At 35.9% G+C, this 22,328-nt stretch overlaps 1 protein-coding gene and 1 non-coding gene across 5 annotated transcripts; both read left to right on the top strand.

Annotated features, from left to right (window-relative positions):
• Window positions 1-16: 16 nt before the first annotated feature.
• On the top strand, window positions 17-17,487 carry PLK4 (polo like kinase 4). 4 transcript variants are annotated; one of them, XM_055550728.1, is made up of 17 exons: window positions 17-156; window positions 812-907; window positions 1,628-1,723; window positions 1,805-1,919; window positions 4,718-4,771; window positions 5,393-5,741; window positions 6,470-6,570; window positions 8,716-8,852; window positions 9,675-9,779; window positions 10,138-10,240; window positions 11,770-11,919; window positions 12,910-13,043; window positions 13,140-13,231; window positions 13,374-13,521; window positions 14,275-14,415; window positions 15,599-15,705; window positions 16,856-17,487. In XM_055550728.1, exons 1-17 carry the CDS (start codon window positions 127-129, stop codon window positions 16,956-16,958), a joined length of 2,061 nt encoding a protein of 686 aa, XP_055406703.1. In that variant the 5' UTR covers window positions 17-126; the 3' UTR covers window positions 16,959-17,487. The 4 variants fall into 4 exon arrangements, with proteins under 4 accessions (XP_055406703.1, XP_055406701.1, XP_055406700.1 ...); XM_055550726.1 differs by having other exon boundaries at window positions 4,718-5,741; window positions 13,377-13,521; XM_055550725.1 differs by having other exon boundaries at window positions 4,718-5,741.
• TRNAC-ACA (transfer RNA cysteine (anticodon ACA)) lies at window positions 3,170-3,241 on the top strand. The gene has a single exon. It is a non-coding gene; the product is annotated as a tRNA-Cys (tRNA).
• Window positions 17,488-22,328: the final 4,841 nt, after the last annotated feature.

The following is a 22,328-nucleotide window of genomic DNA, read 5'->3' as shown; positions in this document are numbered from 1 at the left end:
CAAAGAGCGGCGGCCTAGAGAGCCGAGCCTGATGGGCGCCAAGACCTGCTGGCTGCTTGGAGTGCTGCCTCGAAGGAACTGCGTGAAGGGAGCTGATCCGGGGAGCACGGACCGCGGCCTGGAAATATGGCGACCTGCATCGGAGAAAAGATCGAGGTGAAAAGACTCGGCAGTCCCCAGTAGGGCGGGCGGGAGTCGGAGTGCCGGGTCTCGAGACCCTGGCACGAAAGGGATAAGACGAAACTAACTGCTGCAGGGCGGGCTCCGAAGTGCCTGGGGAGGGTCCCAACCACCCGGGCCCGGCTGTTTGGGGGCGGAGCGGCCCGCCCCTAGGAGATGCGGCGGCGGTGGGACAGGTGAGTCCCTTGCGGCCCCGCCCTTCTGTCCGTAGATACCGCGCCCCCTGGTCAGCGATCCCGCCGGAGCTGCCGCGCTAGAGCAGGGCTAGGGTGTCTCCCCCTTCTCCAAGGGGATGGCGGTTACCTCCGGCGGGAGCTGCGGCGGGATTCCGTTCCGGCCCTTAGCTCTCAGGGGTTGGCTGGAGGTGGGAGGAGGGAGGAGGTTGCTGAGGCTAAGGAACCAGATCATTAGGGTGCTGTATCTAGAAACCAGCCTGGAAGCTCACAGACACACAAGCCGTCAACATGCTGTCTACCCCAGACACCAGCTGTATTGAGGTGTAATACCTGCTTGAATTTTAAATGCAAATTCTCCTTTCGATCCTTTTTATCCTCTTTCCAGCCCCTTCCTATTTCTCTTCCTTTCTGCTTCTGGAAATCATCACACATATTCTTTAATTTTAACTTTTAAGGATTTTAGAGTTGGAAATCTGCTTGGTAAAGGATCATTTGCTGGTGTTTATAGAGCTGAGTCCATTCACACTGGTTTGGAAGTTGCAATCAAAATGGTAAGAATATATTAATCAGTTTCTCACTTATACTTTGCAAATAACTAGAGAGGTTTGCTACTTGAGATGTTAGAAACTTCTTAGCTGCCAGCCTTTTCTTTATGGTGTAAAAAACCCATTGCTTAAGCAAAAGACGGTAATTCCAACAGGTGAATTTAAGGATTCTTAAATAAATGCCTTATCTTTACTAATGTTCATTAGATCTAGTATCTGTTCTAATTATGCATACTTGGAGTAATTGGTAGAAATCAAAGAACAAATAATAATTTGTTTATAAGAAGAAGAATACCCTTGTGCATAATTCTGTTTTGCACTATAACAAGCTAAAATACTATTCTTGATTGTTAGGAGTCAGTCTAACAGGAGTAATATAAGCAGATTAATAAACACCTAAACCAGTAGAAAAAGGGAAGGGAAGTTTTCTTTTAAAACTTTGCTAAATTTGTGTTGTTGTTGTTATCATAGATACTATAGTTGAGCTATAAATTCTTTAAGTTGATAGAGTATATTGGAATGTATTGGAGAAACTTATTGAATGTTCATTCTGGCAAGCACTCTGCTGGGTGCATGGGAAAAACAGACAACAGAATAAATTGGTCTAAAAAGTAGATAAAGGGACTAAAGAATATTTCAAAGTATATTTTCTTTTTTCAAAGTTAACATGACAAATTCACATTTGAAAGTTTATCGTGAATGTTTGAAACTCTCATGTTATTTTAGATAGATAAGAAAGCCATGTACAAAGCTGGAATGGTACAGAGAGTCCAAAATGAGGTGAAAATACATTGCCAATTGAAACATCCTTCTATCTTGGAGGTAAGATACACATTTTATGAAAGTGGCCAAGGACATTGAATTTTTCTCCATTATAATTTATTACACCCTTTTAAATTTCAGCTGTATAACTATTTTGAAGATAACAATTATGTGTACCTAGTATTAGAAATGTGCCATAATGGAGAAATGAACAGGTATTTAAAAAATAGAAGAAAACCATTCTCAGAAAATGAAGGTAAGCCATACTTCTTTTTTTTCCTTTAAAAAAATTTTTTGGTAGATATGAGTTTTACTTTTTGTAGTTTTGACAAATGTACTATTTTGTAATATTTAGTAAAACTGTTTCAATTATTACTTTAGGCTACAAAAGGAGACTGTTTCCCCCCACCACCACCAAACTTTAAACAGCTATTAATTCATGTGAATAATTTAGGTGTTACAGAAATAAAGTAGAAGGAGAAATTTACTATCCTTTATTTTAAATCATTGGTCACAGTTTAATGTGTATCCTTTGACATCTAGAAAAGTTATAAAGTAGTTTCTGAGTCAAACACAAGTACCTGCTGAAACCATTTGCTGTAGAAAATGATAAACATTTAAACAGAGAGCAATATGAGCCCCTATGAACTTACCAGTCATCTTTCAGAACTATCAACTCATGGTCAGATAGTTTCATCTTACTCTTCTTATTCCCCCAGTGCCCCAGAGTGTTTTGAAGCAAATCATAGACATCTTTTTATCTCTAAATGAGACAGACTTAAAAAAAAAAAAAAGTAAGCACAAAGTCACTATCACACCTAATAATTCCTTACTGTCAAACACATTGTCAGTTTCAGCTTCCACAGTTTCTTAGAAGTAACATTTTTATATTTCAGATCAGGATCAAGTAAGGTCCATGTATCATCATACAAATGATTGTTTTCTATCTGTCTATTTATTTATTTAGGCTGTGCTGCGTCTTAGTTGCAGCTCCCAGAATCTTCATTGAGGCTTGCAGACTCAGTTGTGGCATGCATGCAGGATCTAGTTGCCCAAGCAGGGATTGAACCCCGGGCCCCCTGATTTGGGAGCTTGGAGTCTTACCCACTGGACCACCAAGGAAGTTCCAGAAATGATTGTTTTCAAATTATCTTACCCTGCTAACTGAGATTGCAGGCTAGATTGAAATCTAAGAAAGATGGTTGTTGATAGGCTTTTTTGTCCATTTGATTCTATATTTAACCCATTTAGAAAACAATTTGGTCACACATATTAAGAGTCATGGAAATGTTTATATCCTTAGACTGAAAGTAAGTGCATTATACAAATTGAAAAATTAATATACATATTGATGATGAATACTGTATTTTTTCATAATATTGTAGGGTCTTCTTATATAGTAGGGTCTTCTTATATAAGACATAACTTACAAAAAGTAGGAAGGAAATGAATTACCAATTTAATTAAAACCAAGAATGTATATCACAAAAGATACTGTCAACAAATTTCCTGGTAGCTCAGACGGTAAAGCGTCTGCCTACAATGCAGGAGACCCAGGTTCGATCCCTGGGTCGGAAAGATCCCCTGGAGAAGGAAATGGCAACCCACTCCAGTATTCTTGCCTGGAAAATCCCATGGACCAAGGAGCCTGGTAGGCTACAGTCCATGGGGTAGCAAAGAATCGGACACGACTGAGCAACTTCATTTCAACAAATTTCAAAGTTAAAGATAGGAAGAAAATATTTATAAAATAAATGGCTGGCCAATTAATATTTAAAATATAAGGCATGCCTGGACTTCCCTGGTGGTACAGTGGTTAAGAGTCCCCCTGCCAATGCAGGGGACATAGGTTCAATCCCTGACCCAGAAGATTCTACATGCCACGGAGAGACTAAGCTCTTGCTCTAGAACCAGCCATCGAAACTACTGAGCCATGGGCCACAACTACTGAAACCCATGTGCCTAGAGCCTGTGCTCTGCACACACAGTGAGAAGCCCATGCACCATGCAATGAAGAGTAGCCCCCGCTCGCTGCAACTAGAGAAAGCCCGCACACAACAGCAAAGACCCAGCACAATCAAAAAAGAAAAATAAGGCATGCCTAAAAAGAAAAAGACAATTGAATAGGAAAAATGGATGAGGGATATAAGGAAACTGTTCACAGAAGAGAAAGTGTAGTTGGCCAATTCCCAGGTGGTGAAGTGGTAAAGAATCCACTTGCTAATCCAGGAGATGCAGCTGATGCGGGTTCAATCCCTGGGTCAGGAAGGTCTCCTGGAGAAGGAAATGGCAACCAAATCCCATGGACAGAGAGCCTGATAGGCTACAGTTCATGAGGTCGCAGAGTCAGACACGACTGAGTATGCATGCAGAACATAGGGACATCAAAGGAACTTTAGGTTGCTTTTCTCTTTTTTAAAATTTGAGCATGTTTATGAATTTTTTGTTTAATTATAAATATTTTCTCTTAATTTCTGTGGACTTCTGGTTACCCTAGTTAACTCTGCTGCTGCGTTGCTTCAGTCATGTCCGACTCTGCGACCCCATAGACAGCAGCCCACCAGACTTCCCGTCCCTGGGATTCTCCAGGCAAGAACACTGGAGTGGGTTGCCATTTCCTTCTCCAATGCATAAAAGTGAAAGTGAAGTCGTTCAGTCGTGTCCGACTGTAGCGACCCCATGGACTGCAGCCTACCAGGCTCCTCCGTCCATGGGATTTTCTAGGCAAAAGTACTGGAGTGGGGTGCCATTGCCTTCTCCTCTAGTTAATTCTAGTCATTCTCAGTTCTTAATAAAAGTAAGCATCCCTTAACTGTATTAGAAAACTCATCAGTTGTAAAAGACAAAGATTACAAGGAGTGCCTAGATGTCTTAAAGGGAAATATTAAAGAATATTATAAAATTATCAGAGTGGTATTTTGGTTGGTGAAACGAAGCCACAAACCAGTTCATTAATTGTAATATTAGCTTATGTGCTTGGGTTTCATAATGTATTCTAAATACTGAATCTTCAGATTTTCTAAGTTGTAACTTTTATTTTTTGCATTCTAACAGCTCGACACTTCATGCACCAAATCATCAGAGGAATGTTATATCTCCATTCGCATGGTATATTACACCGGGACCTCACACTTTCTAACCTCTTACTTACACGTAATATGAACATCAAGATTGCTGATTTTGGGTTGGCAGCTCAGTTGAAAATGCCACATGAAAAGCACTATACATTATGTGGAACTCCTAATTACATTTCTCCAGAAATTGCAACTCGAAGTGCACATGGACTTGAATCTGATATTTGGTCCTTGGGCTGTATGTTTTATACGTTACTTATTGGGAGACCTCCTTTTGACACTGACACGGTCAAGAACACATTAAATAAAGTAGTATTGGCAGATTATGAAATGCCAACTTTTTTGTCAAGAGAAGCCAAGGACCTTATTCACCAGTTACTTCGTAGAAATCCAGCAGATCGTTTAAGTCTGTCTTCAGTATTAGATCATCCTTTTATGTCCCGAAATTCTTCAAAAAACAGCAAGGATTTAGGAACTGTAGAAGACTCGATTGATAGTGGACATGCCACAATTTCTACAGCAGTTACAGCTTCTTCCAGTACCAGTATAAGTGGTAGTTTATTTGACAGAAGACGACTTTTGATTGAACAGCCACTCCCAAATAAAATGACTATATTTCCAAAGAATAAAAATCCAAGTGATTTTTCTTCTTCAGGAGATGGAAGCAGCTTTTATACTTCATGGGGCAATCAAGAACAAGAAACCAGTAATAGTGGAAGGGGAAGAGTAATCCGAGAGGCAGAAGAAAGGCCACATTCTCGATACCTTCGTAGAGCGCATTCCTCTGATAGATCTGAGACTTCTCATGGTCAGTCTCGAGTGAAAACATATACAATGGAACGATGTTACTCAGCAGAAATGCTTTCAAAATCCAAACGATCAGGAGTGGAGGAAAATGAAAGATACTCACCCACAAACAACGATGCTAATATTTTTCACTTCTTTAAGGAAAAGACATCCAATAGTTCTGGATTTTTTGAAGGATCTGATAACAATCAAGCACTGTAAGAATAATTCTATCAAAAGCATTTTACTTTTAGATAAGCATTGTATTATCACAAACATGAAGCTGCTTGTAACTTAGGTTGGGGGGTACCTTTTTTCTAACCCTATCAGATATTCCTGGGGCACTTCTTAACTATGATTTCTATTTTTTAATAGGGAGAAAGTCAGAATGATAATTTTGAATTGTAGTTAAGAATTAAAATGAGTATATGTGCTCATGGATGTATCTGTAGTATGTGTTTAATACTTTGGAATTTTTAGTGTCATGTTTAATTTTATATAAAGCAGGTCTCCAGTGCAGTATATCATATTTTAAACATGTGTGATCCCTAAAGTACTCTTAACAGTAACCATACATAAACACACACACACACATAGAGAGTAGCTGAGCTTAAGTGACAAGTAATCATACTGTTACCTGCTTCTCACGTGAAGACTAGGTTTTTAGTGACTAGTGTTTGTTTTTTTTTCCCTCTAATTTTTATTCTTAAATTACAAGAGGATAGTAGCCATATAGAAATAGTGTCACAGTGCCATGGGCATTTTGGCATGGGAATTTAGCTTTGTAGAGACAATTTAGTTATGTAAATATTGAGTTCTACTTTAATCTAAAAGTTTTTAGGTGTTCGTATCAAAAGAAATCTCTTTTTAAAGTATTTTTGTCTTACAAAGTTATTATCAGATAATTTTTTATTAGTTTATGGAAAAATTTTTTTTCTTTCTTTAGCTCCAATCATCTTTGTCCAGGAAAAACTCCCTTTCCATTTCCTGACCAGACACCTCAGACTGAAATGGTGCAACAATGGTTTGGGAATCTGCAAATAAATGGTGAGTTTTTAATGGACTATTTATTAAAATATTAATAATTTGGCCACTTAGCAAGCATTGCAGTTTTCTCTTTGGATTTTCTTAAGGAAATAATGGCATTTTTGAATAAACCTAGTTGTAATAATAGTAATAACAATACATTTTGAGTATTTATTAACCACTGTCCTTAATGCTTAACATATAGTATTAACTTTTTAAATTCTCACAAAAACTATAGGAGGAAGACACTATTATTAGTCCTGTCTTACAAATGAGGAAGTTATAGTGCACAGAGCTTATTTTGCCAAGCCACACTGTCCATAAATAGAAGAGACATGAGTCTAACCCATGCAGTCTGGCTCAGAGACTTTAGTCTCTAAACCCCTCTGCTCTCACAGTCTCTCTGTAATAAGTACCTGTATCAGTGCCTATAAAATAATCAAAAGACGGTTGATTTTATTTTTAACTATAAGGGGGTATGGATATCATAGTATACCAGTGGGACCTGGCATACACTACACAGCCTCTAAAACCTAAACACTGTTAAACAGCTGTCATTAAGTCATTATTTCATTTATAGACCCAGAGTTTGAAAGTTAAACATTTCTCCTTAATGAACATGCTAGATTCACAGAAGTGGGTTGGAAAATAATTATGGGGAAAAGTGAGAATAAAAAAGAAACATATGGAAGAAACATATGGAGAGGAGAGGATAATTTTTACTAAGTATCATATTACTTCAGACAAAGTACATAATATATGGGTGTAATTTAAGTAGAGTTGTTTTGTCACCACAAGTCTATTTGTGTGTGTGTATTATTTTCAAGAGCCCAAAAGATAATTAATCTTCTCATATGTACTTGTTAAAGCTGATAGTTCAACCTTATGTGTTTTAAACTATAAAACTGCCCTGTGCTTAAATCTTGTACTTAACCTTCTACTGTGTTTATAGATACTTCTTGTTTGGTAACATGGACATGTCTGGGGTACCCTTGTTTATAATACTCCAGTAGTGCTGCTGCAATTTTAAAGTATGTTATTTGATATAAGACATTTTCTATTACAGTGGCAGTGAGGAGGGGAAGCATGTAAAAGTCACTTAAGGGGAAAACCGAGATACAGATTTTTAGATTTAGCATTAGAAAAATTGCCTTACAAAGTTTTATATACTCTAATCATTTTAAGGGCTTTTAAAAAAATGTCTCCATGTGAACTCTAGAACTGTTGATATATAAAATTTAAATAGGTAAAGTTCAACAAGAGCTTTTTTAGAAATGTAGCTACAAATAACATTTGTAATATTAAGTATTAATGATATTAAAGCTATTTTGTATATTTTAGTGTGTTTTGGCTTTAGTTGCATATTTTGTAAGTAAAAATGAAATAGTCCTTAGCTTACATGTTATGTAGAATGATTATTTGGGAACTCCTCTCAAATCTGTATTTATTGCAGCATTGGCAGTTGCTTGTTTAGCATTAGTAGGTGACCCATTTAGTAGGTGACTAGTTTTTGCTTTGATTGAAAAATTAATTTCATATTGGTATCTTTTCTTTCCTAGTCTTAGATTTAAAGGTATTCCTTTGCAGGCTAGCTTAAAATATCCTTTTAAAGTCACTATCTTTTTTTTAAGTCACTATTTTATTACGCCATATCTTTTTTTCTCTTTTTGTGACCGCACTGCACGGCTTGTGGGATCTTATTTCCCGGACCAGGGGTTAAGCCTGGGCCCTTGGCTGTGAAAGCACCGATTCCTGATGGCTGGACTGCCAGGAAGTCCCTTATGCCATATTTTAAACTGAAAAATTATGAGTTTTTTTTTTTAAACTAGATTTCTTTTGTTCTTCATGAAAAACTATACTGTTGTAACCAGCATGACATTGTTTTGTGTAGACTTGACTTTAATTATTCACTAAGTTGCTTAATGTATACTGTAGCTCATTTAAGAGAAGCTACTGAGCACCACAGTATTAGCCCAAACAGAGATTTCCAGGGCCGTCCAGATTTTCAGGACACATCAGGAAATGCCTAGACTGATACAAGAGCCAAAAGGAGCCCCAATGCTTCTGACAATGCATGTTCTGTAAAACATTTTAATACCGTGAAATATATGACTGCATATCACACTAAACCTGAAATAATTCAGCAAGAATCTATTTTTGGCTTAGATCCTTCTTGTGAACAAAGCAAGACTAGGGGTGTGGAGCCACCGTTGGTCTCTCAGAAGCATACATTACGAAGCATTACATCTCCTTTGACTGCTTATAGGTTAAAACCAATCCGACAGAAAACCAAAAAGGCCGTGGTATGTCTGTTATTTTTCTAAATCACTGTATGATTTCCTTGAGTATATGGCTTCTGGTATCAAGCATGGTATCTTTTCGGTTCCCTATACTGTCCCTGCATTTTTTATATGTACTTGATAAACTCACATAAAAGAGATTGCATGTTTATGGAAAAATAGCTATTGTTTTCTTGTGGATACTTTAAGAATGGTGAACTGATATGAACTTTAAATTGTTGATAATGAAAAACATTTAGAAGTAATATTGGCCAAATGTTGTGTTAAATATTATTCACAATCCTCATCACTAAATTAATAATAGTATTTTATCTTTTGTTTTCATTTCTATATTTAATCCAGTCTCAAAAAGATAAACTAGAAAATATAACTTTTTAACATCTCAAACTATTGATGTTTTAACAGGAATATGAAAAATAAGTAGAGGATTTTTTTTAATGTTGTGTGTATTGGGACTAGTGATTTTTATTTTTTAATTCCCTGTTCATCCTGTTTGTCCCTTGTTTTCCATTTCATCCAGTCTTGCCTTTAATTGGAGTAACATTCTTTCCAAAGCCCTTAAATCTCCACCCTGCCTTCTGCTTCCTTTCTGCTCACTGGTTATTTCACACCTCATTATGCCATCTCACCTTTACTCCTTAGGTTTCACAGTTGTACTCACATACACCTGTGATCTAGACTATTGCAGTGAAGTAGCTATTTTCTTTTTATGTTAATTTTTGTTTTTGCCATGGTTAAGTACTTTGCTTTTCACTAATATATATGTCAGAATGTTCTGATAAATAATTGTTATTGATTTTAGTTTTTTTTTTTTTTTTTTTTTAGGTGAGCATACTTGATTCAGAGGAGGTATGTGTGGAGCTTCTGAAGGATTATGCATCTCAAGAATATGTGAAAGAAGTTCTTCAGATATCTAGTGATGGGAGTATGGTAATGTAGATTCACTTTTATTATCTTGCAGCTTCATCACCTAAGTATTTACCATTCCATTCATTCTATTACAAAACAATTTTTTAAATTACTTTTCCTGATATGGTAGTATATATAGAATTCAGAAACTAAAATAGCATACTAAAATAGTGTGGTTTAAAAATAATTATAACTAGTAACAAAATCTAAACTTTAGGCTTAAGTTTAAACAGTGAAAAAATTACTTTTAGAGAGTATTTAGTGTTTTCAATAAAAATAAAATTTAATATTCATGTGAGCTCTTTTTATAATTTTAGTGACAAAGTATAGTTCTTTAACTTAATGGCATATAATTAGAATTCTTAAAATTTTTTGACAGATCACTATTTATTATCCAAATGATGGAAGAGGTTTTCTTCTTGCTGATAGACCACCCTCACCTACTGATAATATCAGTAGGTACAGTTTTGATAATTTACCAGGTATGTAAATTTACCAGGGAATAAATTTAGATAATGGATTTATATAAATCCATAGACATAAACTCTATACATATGGATATCATAAATTGTAGATATTTTGACTTCATTTGGGCTGCAAGTTATGTTCTTATAACTTTGTATCTGGTGAGATGTGCTGTACCTTACTAATTCAGTGTTCAGGCATGTTCTGTGTTAAAATGGAATTTTATTTTATTTAAGGAAAAACTAACTCTGGAATATTAGTCATGTGTCCACAAATATACTTTGTACACTTGTTTAGTTACAATTTGTCTAGAATAGTGTTAAAAATTCAACGTGAAGTATCTGGTTTTTAACTTTTGAAATCTTTCTCTGCTACATAATGATCCCTTGTAATTGTGGTTAATCAAATTTGACTCCCAGTTCAGTTTCTGGATATTATGAATTAGAAAATTAAGTACTGAGTAGTAAGACTTCCCTAAGGTGACTTAAAAGAAAATGAGAGAACCTATCTAACCTAACCTTATTAGAATTAAAGCAGGTAGGCAAGACTATTAAATACTATAAATGACCACTGCTGCTCCTGCTGCATAGTTGCTTCAGTTATGTCCAACTCTGTGTCCATGGACTATAGCCCGCTAGGCTCCTCTGTCCATGGGGATTCTCCAGGCAAGAGCCACTGGAGTGGGTTGCTATGCCTTCCTCCAGGGGATATTCCTGATCTAGAAATTGAACCCAGGTCTTCCACATTGCAGGCAGATTCTTTACCATCTGAGCCACCAGCTGCTGCTGCTGCTGCTAAGTCGCTTTAGTCATGTCTGACTCTGTGCGACCCCATAGACGGCAGTCCACAGGCTCCCCAGTCCCTGGGATTCTCCAGGCAAGAACACTGGAGTGGGTTGCCATTTCCTTCTCCAGTGCATAAAAGTGAAAAGTGAAAGTGAAGTCACTCAGTCGTGTCCGACTCTTAGCGACCCCATGGACTGCAGCCTACCAGGCTCCTCCGTCCATGGGATTGTCCAGGCAAGAGTACTGGAGTGGGGTGCCATTGCCTTCTCTGTGAGCCACCAGGGAAACCCATAAATGACCACGGTTACAGGGAACTACAAAAATTTAGCATGCTGTACTTTACTAATATAAAAAGTGCTACATTTCTTTTTCTCAAAGTCATTTGGTTCTGATATCTTAGATAGAAGTCTTTTCATTTCATTTATTAAAACTTCCCTAGAGTCATTATCTTACTTTTAATAAGGAGTCAGTGATTCAAAGAGAGATTTTTTTTTTTAATAGTCATGATACTAATCCATCAGATTTTGTTACATACATCTTGGGAATTTTATTATACTGTCTTTAGTTTTCATTAAAATAGTAGACTTCCATCTCTAAAATATTTTATTTTTAATAGGATTATTAACCATGGGTAATGGAATTATTAACTTTTGGCTTAAATTTTTGAGAAAGAGTAGAAATAAATATTAAGACTGTTACTGAATTTATGTCAACATTTTCATTCCCTAAGATTAGGTAACTTCTTTCTTTTGTCTGCCTAGAAAAGTACTGGCGAAAATATCAATATGCTTCCAGATTTGTACAGCTTGTAAGATCTAAATCTCCTAAAATTACTTACTTTACAAGATATGCTAAATGTGTTTTGATGGAGAATTCCCCTGGTGCTGATTTTGAGGTTTGGTTTTATGATGGTAAGTGCCATTTAGAAATGGTTATTTTTTTCCCCTTTAGCTTGTAACTTTGTAATTGTGGGTTTGTTTTTTTAATTCAGTACAGTTTGGGTTTTTTTTTGCCCACACCATGCGCTTGTGGGATCTCAGTTCCCAGACCAGGGACTAAACCCAGGCCACAGGAAGGAAAGCTCAAAATCCTAACCTGTAGAGAACCAGGGAATTCCCTAGCACAGCAAGTGTGTGTGTGTGTGTGTGTGTGTGTGTAACAACATTCTGATTGATATGCTACTGAATTCCCTAGCACAGCATGTGTGTGTGTGTGTGTGTGTGTATAACAACATTCTGATTGATATGCTACTGAATTCCCTAGCACAGCGTGTGTGTGTGTGTGTGTGTGTGTTTAACAACATTCTGATTGATATGCTAGTGTGTGTGTGTGTGTGTGTGTGTGTGTGTGTGTAACAACATTCTGATTGATATGCTACTTCTTATTAGAACTTAAATGAACATATACCAAATTGCAAAAGGATAAGGTTGAACCAGAACTTAATGAACATATACCAAATTTTTAGAATAATAAATATTGCAAAAGGATAAGGTTGAGCCAGAGAATCTTATTTTCTAAATCTATAAAGATGTTTACTTTTTAATCTGTAAAGTTTCCTCCTTTATGTGTCCTAAGGGACACAGAATATATACTCACACAGTACACATAATTATAGCTGTCCTTCACTTACATATTTGTATGAGTAGTGGTTTTTGAAAAATATAAAAGTTTCAAACTTAAGCCAGATGTATGCAGAAAAGAAAAATGGCATATATTTATTGGAATACTACTTTCAGAGCCTCATTTTATTAATGGCCAGTGAGTAAATGTAAATGATACCTTGATCTAGGAGCTATTGTATACTGGAGTATGATAATGAATATAATATCATATATATATATTTATATACATATAATGAATATTTATAGAAATGATAAAGCATTTTCTGCTTAATTTTTAAGGAGCAAAGATACACAAAACAGAAGATTTAATTCAGGTGATCGAAAAGACTGGCAGATCTTACACCTTAAAAGGTGAAAGTGAAGTTAATAGCTTAAAAGAGGAGGTAAAAATGTATATGAACCATGCTAATGAGGTATGTACCTACTTTTAGTAGGTGTTTTCTTAACCAGTTAATAACATTACAAATGACATAGGTGAAGTAATGACAGAAAGCACTCTTTTGAAACAGGGCCACCGTATTTGTTTAGCACTGGAATCCATAATTTCAGAAGAGGAAAAGAAAAGTGGAAGTGCTCCCTTTTTCCCCATAATCGTAGGAAGGTAAATGTTTGAAAATTTATTAAATATGACTAAAATGTGTAAATTTTTTTTTTAAGTTTAGTGTTTACATTATGAGCATTCTTCTCTTTTCTGTAAATTGAAAGCTTTAAGGGGATGTATTTGACATGTCTTTCTCCTTCAGAAGACCTAGTAGTACTAGTTCACCTAAGGCCTTAACACCTCCTCCTCCTGTGGATCCAAACTACCCAATGAGAGAGACACCATCTCTGAATAGAATGATCATAAATAGTGCTGCTTCTCCAAAACAGGCACCAGTACTTAATCCTCCTGTAAGTAAATGTATGTCACTTCTGTACTTTTAAACTCTTCGATGATTGCCTAATGTCCTTGATATAAAATTAAAACCACCTGACTGTGGTCTTACTATCACCTAGCTACTTTTCCAGCCTCATCCTGAACTACTTTACCCCAGCACTCTCTGGGCTTAATTATGTCAAACTCTCGGGGCCTTTTCACATGTTGTTCACTTGACCTGCTTTTCTTTTCCTGAACCCTTTAATGGCTTGCTTTCTCCTGCTCCAGCTCTCAGTTTAAGCATTACCTCAGCAAGGCCTAACCTGACTCCTCAGGGAAAACACCAAATATACTAACGTATATATAGTTTTATTTTTGCTAGTAAAATATCATTAACTTCCTTAATATCCATGATAGGGTCATGGTTAAATAAACTTATATTTTTACCAAATGAACTATCATGCCAATGAAGATGATATAGCAATATAGTAAAATACAAGATTAAAGAAATAGATGTGTGTGTGTGTGTGTGTGTGTGTGTGTGTTCACAAACATTTATAATTGTAGCTATGAAAAATTATATCTTTGGGGAAATGAATAAAAGAAGTCTACCAAAATGAAAATGTTTTTTTCCTGTCCTATGCATTTATTTTCTATAATGTAATATTTTTTTACCTTTTCTTTTTTATAAATTAAGATAATGAAAATCTGGTCATTATCTACTTTTGCTAAGGTTGATTTACTGGAATGCTTAGAAATGATATCTTCCTTTCTTTTACTGTTTGTAGGTGGTTACAAATGAAGGACTTGGCCTTACGGGTGCAGCTTCTGAAACAAACAGCTCTCCTAGAAGTCTTAAAGATTGTCTTCCTAAATCAGCACAACTTTTGAAGTCTGTTTTTGTGAAAAATGTTGGTTGGGCTACACAGGTGAGAAGCTTTTAAGCAAGTGAATTTTAATTTTCTAAGTATGTAGTAATTTGGTTTCCACAGTGATTGGCAGTGACCAAAAAATATAAATTAAAGATTTCTCTTTGCAGGAAAGTTTTTACACCTTTTTTGCATTGGGTGTGTCATTAATAATTTTCAAAATTTTTTATTTGTATACATGTGGAAAACTGTAGATACTAGTTGATACCAAGTAGAGGTCATGATAATGGCTAAACATTAGGACTTGAGAATGTCCAGGCATTTTAAGTTTTAGAAAGTATTTGTAATCTATATTAGTAGAGTAACTTTGATTTGGCTGAAAAGATTTTTTGAATTGGGTCTACACTGAATTGCAAACTTAAAGAATTTTATGTAGGTATAAACCTATATGTGTATGTTATCTGAAAACTTGAATTTTGGAGACTTTTGAGTATAGCACATGGAATTTTTACTTACCAGTGAAGTAAAATACAGCTTAGTCCTTTATGGAGGTAGGAAATGAAGGGAACGCAGCATTTGTGAATACCTCCTATGTAGTACCATGTTTTTCACATACATTGTCACATTATTTCCCAAAATAAAACCTAGTAAAGTTGATGCCATCTCCTCCTTTCAGAGAGTAAAATTATGGCTTATGATGGATAGGTTGACTTGCACATTGCTACTAGTTAGTTGACAGAATCTGGATGTAAACCCAAGTGTTCGATCCCTGTACTGTTTGGAGTGGCAGGCACTTGTAAGTATTAGTGACTAAAGGAACATGTTTCAAAAGCAAAGATGTAACATTCTCAGGCAGAACAAAAATTCTTGTGGCCTAAGAACAAAGAATGGATGAAAATTGTAATCTAATGAAGTGTTGATTGGTAATTTTCTAAATCTGTTCTTAGCTAGAAATACTATGGGAAAGGAAAAACACTTGTTCAGACATCCTAGTAGAAATTAATGGAAAACAGGATTTATGTAGAATAAATTTAATTTCTGATGTCCTATCTATTAAAGGAATCGCCTGAAAAAAATATGGGTATTCTCAAATGTTGCTGCCATCACAGCCCCAAATTTGTAGTTACCTAAAGGGTTGTTTTTTGTTATTTTTTAACTATGTGAAAAACAGGTTAAACACAAGTGCCTTTTAAAAATGTATGCTCTACTATATAGTAATTTTGTATGCTTACTATTTTTCTAGTTAACTAGTGGAGCTGTGTGGGTTCAGTTTAATGATGGGTCCCAGCTGGTCGTGCAGGCAGGAGTGTCTTCTATTAGTTATACATCACCAGATGGTCAAACAACTAGGTAAGTTTTAAAATACTGGTTGAGATTCAGCCCTTTGCTCTAATTTTTTTCCCTATATGTTGAAATAAATGACATAAGTTACTCTCTTCATGTTGACAAAGTTCATCTTATTATTTAAACTGTTACATATTCAAAGCAGCTTATGGTCTTTTGAAATACATATTTTATGATTATCTACAGGAATGCAAGGTAGCTGGTATGTATTATCCACACCAGTTGGTTAGATTGCTTTAGCCTTACTGTTCCTTTAGTCTAACTGAGTTGACCCTTTTCAGAAGTAATGGACTTCTGAGTTCTAAGTAATGTATTAATAGTTTATATAAAAGAACACAGAAACAAAGAATCTTTATCTTAATAGATAACCAGACTATTTTCCCAAATGAAAGGCTGTACCCCCTGATCTAATGTAAAGTGATTAATGATTAAAAGAATTTTTTGAATGTATATATTCATTCTGAATGAGGGTATATGCCAGGCTAATACAATACATATGCTAACAAAGAAAAATCTGTCAACAACAAAAAGCAGTGGTTTGGTTTCCACATTTCAAACCATAACTTCCTAAAAAGAGGTAGGGTGCCAGTGATGCCAATACAAACATGCTACTTTATGAAAGCGCTTATTGTGGAGGAAATACTTGGGGTACACATAGTTTGTGGGTGTCTACCAACTGCTTTTGTGTGTATATATGCAGTACCATCATTTAAAGAACTCACAGGTTGAGAGGTCTTGTTAAAACAACATCTTCCAAATGTTCTAGAAAGTGGAAAGATACAGGTATAAAATGTTCAAGATAAAAGTTCAGATTTTTACTTGATATGGTAGTTCGGAAAATCTTGATATTTAATGGAAATGTTATTATAATGTGTTTAGCTTGTATTTTCTTTAGGGTCTTCAACTTAATGAGGAATCTAGATTTTCAGCTTGTATAAAATCTGTTCAAGTTTTTTGATCTATTTTATTATTTAAATACATTTAGAAATTTATCTATTTTAAAAGGATACAAATGAGTATGATTTAGTGTCTTAATAATTTTGTATAATCTTTCTGCACTGCCTTTTGCCACTGAAGAATTACTGTGCCTTTTGGTATTCATACAAACCAAGTGATTAAGTTATGATTTTATCTTTTTCTCTTCTGCTTCACTTAGGTATGGAGAAAATGAAAAATTACCAGAATGCATCAAACAGAAATTACAGTGTCTTTCTTCCATCCTTTTGATGTTTTCTAATCCAACTCCTAGTTTTCATTGATTAAAGCTCCTTTTAGATATATGTTTAATAAATAACTTTTTTGTTCGCTTTCAAGTGACATTTTTATTTTAAAAAACTTCTTCAGAAAGCCTTTCTGTAAAAGAGAATTTTAATCTGTACCATAAAGGATGTCTGTCTTCCAATGAGAGAACAAAGCAGAATGGAACTTGAGTCACAAAATGTAGTGGTCATAGACTAAAATAGGACTCCTAACTTTGCTCTTAGAACATATACCCTTGAAATTACTGTGTTTATATGTTTGTATTGAACAGTCTTTTGAAGCCAAAATATAGATGGTGTGTGGTGTATTTGTGCTTTTTTATTGTTATCCCTACTTTAGACATGTTAAGAATCATGAACAAAACATGCTGGAGTTTCTGAATTTTGAACATGTAAATAATGTATATGTTACAAGTAACATATGTAAACATGTATATTTGTTTTATATTTATTTTTGTAGCACTAGTTTGTGATGAAACATTTCTGCAAATGCATTTTTATTAAAAAAATAATAAATAGTGATAAGTTACTTTATTGATTTATTTACTTAATTTAAAATAACTTAGTAAACTTATTGCCTATTTAAGAGGAGGCAAATGAATTTTAAAAATTAACTTGTTAAATGGTAAGTACATTGTTTATCTACCTTTATCTGCAAATATCTATATATTAATGATAAACATTTTAACAATGAAGAATTCAACAGTGCAGTTAACATGAGGAATGGTGGCTCGGACAGTAGAGAATCCAACTGCAATCTGCGAGACCTGGGTTCGATCCCTAGGTTGGGAAGATCCCCTGGAGAAGGGCATGGCAACCCACTCCAGTATTCTTCCCTGGAGAATCCCCATGGACAGAGGAGTCTGGCAGGCTACTGTCCAAGGAGTCACAAAGAGATATGACTGAGCGACATAAGGAAAGAGAATATTCGATGGTGAGACAGCCATTCTTAATGAAATACTCAAGGTAAAGTAGGAATAAAATGAAACTACTTAAATATAATAAACTGTTACACAGTGGTTTTTTTCTGCTGATTTTTATAACCAGAGATTATTGGAGCCATTCCATTGAATACCTGTTGTCACAGTTATTCAACACTGATTTGGAGGTTGCGGTCTAAAGCAATGAGAAGATAATAGTTTGTGGCATAAATTGCACAGTTAATAAGAAAAAGACAACCCAATTAAAAAAAAAAAGGACAAAAGATATGAACAGATAATTCACAAAGGACAAAATCCATAAATGAGTCAGAACATACCACATCTGAAGTTGGAGAAATGTAAGACTAAAAAATAATTTCCTTCTATCAAAGAGATTGGTTAAAAAAAAAGTCCTAGTGCTACCATGAGGAGGGTTCTCAGGTGTTGTTGATTAGAGTATAAATGAAAAAGCAATCTGACAATGTTAGAATTAACATTTTAATACACTGGCAATCCAACTTTGGGGAAGAAAATTATATAAACCATTCTCTTAGGGAGAAAAATATGATTAAATGTAAGAATTTCCTCTTAAAAATAGAAATAAAGGAGTTCTTAGCTTAATTTTGAAGCTAAAGACTCAAATATATTTTGCTTTGACTGAATTTAAGTATTTTTTTAAATTATCTCTTTCAGTCTTAATGTGTCTTTATGTTTCAGGCATTTCTCTTATATATACTATATAGCTAAATTTTTTCAATCCAATGTAATAAGCTCTGTAGTCTACTTTGTTTACATTATCATTTCTGATTTCACTGTCATTACAGTTGTTTTATTTATTTTCCGACTTTTTTAAAAATTTTATTTTCCAGCTTATTCTGTGTTTTCTACTTGTTTGCTTTTCTTTTCCTTTACTCCCTTCTTTCAGGTTGAATTTCCTTTTCGTATGCATATTATCTCTTTAGTAGTTTAATTTTCCTCCATCTTTAATTTCCATTATAAAATTATCTGCAGCATCTTATTATTCTTGTTCATGTCTGAAATTATTTTTTTTTAAGTTTCTTATTTCCTGAGCTCTGCCAGCAATATTTTCATACCTTATTATCTTATTTTCTTAGTTCACTGGGAAATATTCCCATTTCTCAGTTTTTCAAAATACAGTTTTGTCATTTTTTGCCTTTTGTTCACAGTTTCTTTCAGCTCATTTTATAATACATTCTGTTTTTATCTGTTTATGGGCATATCTATCTGGCATGCTTTTGTTATCTTTCAGAACATTTGGTCAACTGCACACTTTCCCTGTTTCTCCTCAGTAATTATTCCAGTAAATGGCATCTGCATCACTAGTTTTTCATTTCAAAATCCTGGCACTCATTTTTTTTTTTTCTTTTTTTTTAAATTTTATTTTATTTTTAAACTTTACAATATTGTATTAGTTTTGCCAAATATCAAAATGAATCCACCACAGTTATACATGTGTTCCCCATCTTGAACCCTCCTCCCTCCTCCCTCCCCATTCCATCCCTCTGGGTCGTCCCAGTGCACCAGCCCAAAGCATCCAGTATCGTGCATCGAACCTGGACTGGCAACTCGTTTCATACATGCTATTTTACATGTTTCAATGCCATTCTCCCAAATCTTCCCACCCTCTCCCTCTGTCAGAGTCCATAAGACTGTTCTATACATCAGTGCCTCTTTTGCTGTCTCATACACAGGGTTATTGTTAACCATCTTTCTAAATTCCATATATATGCCGTTAGTATACTGTATTGGTGTTTTTCTTTCTGGCTTACTTCACTCTGGATAATAGGCTCCAGTTTCATCCACCTCATTAGAACTGATTCAAATGCATTCTTTTTAATGGATGAGTAATACTCCATTGTGTATATGTACCACTGCTTTCTTATCCATTCATCTGCTGATGGACATCTAGGTTGCTTCCATGTCCCAGCTATTATAAACAGTGCTGCGATGAACATTGGGGTACACGTGTCTCTTTCCCTTCTGGTTTCCTCAGTGTGTATGCCCAGCAGTGGGATTGCTGGATCATAAGGCAGGTCTATTTCCAGTTTTTTAAGGAATCTCCACACTGTTCTCCATAGTGGCTGTACTAGTTTGCATTCCCACCAACAGTGTAAGAGGGTTCCCTTTTCTCCACACCCTCTCCAGCATTTATTGCTTGTAGACTTTTGGATCACAGCCATTCTGACTGGTGTGAAATGGTACCTCATAGTGGTTTTGATTTGCATTTCTCTGATAATGAGTGATGTTGAGCATCTTTTCATGTGTTTGTTAGCCATCTGTATGTCTTCTTTGGAGAAATGTCTATTTAGTTATTTGGCCCATTTTTTGATTGGGTCATTTATTTTTCTGGAGTTGAGCTGTAGGAGTTGCTTTTATATTCTTGAGATTAGTTGTTTGTCAGTTGCTTCATTTGCTATTATCTTCTCCCATTCTGAAGGCTGTCTTTTCACCTTGCTAATAGTTTCCTTTGTTGTGCAGAAGCTTTTAAGTTTAATTAGGTCCCATTTGTTTATTTTTGCTTTTATTTCCAATATTCTGGGAGGTGGGTCATCGAGGATCCTGCTGTGATGTATGTCGGAGAGTGTTTTGCCTATGTTCTCCTCTAGGAGTTTTAGAGTTTCTAGTCTTACGTTGAAATCTTTAATCCATTTTATTTTTGTGTGGTGTTAGAAAGTGTTCTAGTTTCATTCTTTTACAAGTGGTTGACCAGATTTCCCAGCACCACTTGTTAAACAGATTGTCTTTAATCCATTGTATGTTCTTGCCTCCTTTGTCAAAGATAAGGTGTCCATATGTGCGTGGATTTATCTCTGGGCTTTCTATTTTGTTCCATTGATCTATATTTCTGTCTTTGTTGGCACTCATTCTTAACACCTTATTTTACCTTTAACCTAGTCACCAATTAATCCTGCTAACTCTACCTCTAAACTGCATTCAACATGCTTTTAATTCCCAATTCCACTGTCAGTTCCCTAATTGAAGTCACCAGCATCACACATCTTTACTATGACAATAGCTTTCTTCACATCTTCAAACATCTACTCTGGCCTCCTATATCAGCCAGGGGTTTTAGTTACAAACTAGAACACAATCTAACCTAAGGAGAAAGTATTTATTAGAGGATATTAGCTCAGAGCCTCTAGGAGGGACAGAGATTCTGGCTCTGCAGCTAGGAACAACGGCTGTTACCACAATGCATGAGCTGTCCCAGAAGAGACCCTGCCACTCATGCTCAGCACAGACCCCACACCCACCCTGATGAAGCTAGGGGACTAGGTTCTGGGAACCCTGACAATACTTGCTCCAAAACTGAGCCACTGACCTCACTCCCTCACAAGTTTCTCCAATTACCTCAACAATACCATTTTACATTTGACTTAAGATCAAAAATGAGATCTACATAATGCTCTAGAGCCGGCGTGCCGCAACTACTGAAGCCTGTGCACCTAGAGCCTGTGCTCCACGAGAGAAACCACTGCAGTGAGAAGACCGCACCACAGTGAAGGGGAACTCCTGCTCACAACTAGTGAAAGCCTGTTCACAGCAGTGAACACCAAGGGCAGCCTAAATAATTTTTAAAATCCACAGTGAAATATATCACCTCTTCCTGTTAAAAATGGCTATCATAAAAAAGATAAATATAAAAACTGTAAGTGTGTAGAGAAAGGGAACATTCATGTACGGCTGATGGGAATGTAAATTGGTATAGCCTCTGCAAGAGTGTGGAGATTCCTCAAAAAATTAAGAACTACCACGCGATCCAACAATTCCTCCAGGTATATATCCAAAGAAGATGAAGGCAGGATATCAGGAGACATGTGCCTTCTCATGTTACTACAGCATTATTTACAACAGCAATGAGATGATAGACAACCTAGGTGTCCATCAGCAGACGAATGGATAAGGAACCAGTGAGCCAGTAAAGTTGCTCAGTTGTGTCCAACTCTGATTCCATGGACTGTAGCCTACCAGGCTCATCCATTCATGGAATTTTCCAGGCAAGAATACTGGAGTGGTTTGCCATTTCCTTCTCCAGGGGATCTTCCCGACACAGGGATGGAACCCAGGTCTCCCACATTGCAGGCAGATGCCTTACCGTCTGAGCCACCAGGGAGGTTTTTCAGTTAAGTGTGTGTGTGTGTGTGTGAATATTACTCAGCCATAAGAAAGGAGATTCTGCCATTTGTGACAACATGGATGGACCCTGAGGGCATAATGCTAAGTGAATAACGATAGAGAGGGACAAATACTGTATGACACCATTTGTATGTGGAATCTAAAAGAGCCAGACTATTAGAGGCAGAGTGGAATGATAATTGCCAGGGGCAAGGGAGTGAAGGGAATGGGGAGATGTTGGTCTAAGAGTACAAACTTCCTGGTGATTATAGTTATTAACACGACTGTATACTTAAAAATTGCTAAGAGTTGA

This window comes from Bubalus kerabau, chromosome 16 (assembly GCF_029407905.1).
Source record: "Bubalus kerabau isolate K-KA32 ecotype Philippines breed swamp buffalo chromosome 16, PCC_UOA_SB_1v2, whole genome shotgun sequence".
Lineage (NCBI taxonomy): Eukaryota > Metazoa > Chordata > Mammalia > Artiodactyla > Bovidae > Bubalus > Bubalus kerabau.
Note: the sequence above shows the minus strand (reverse complement) of the source record. Positions and strands in the feature narration are given on the sequence as shown.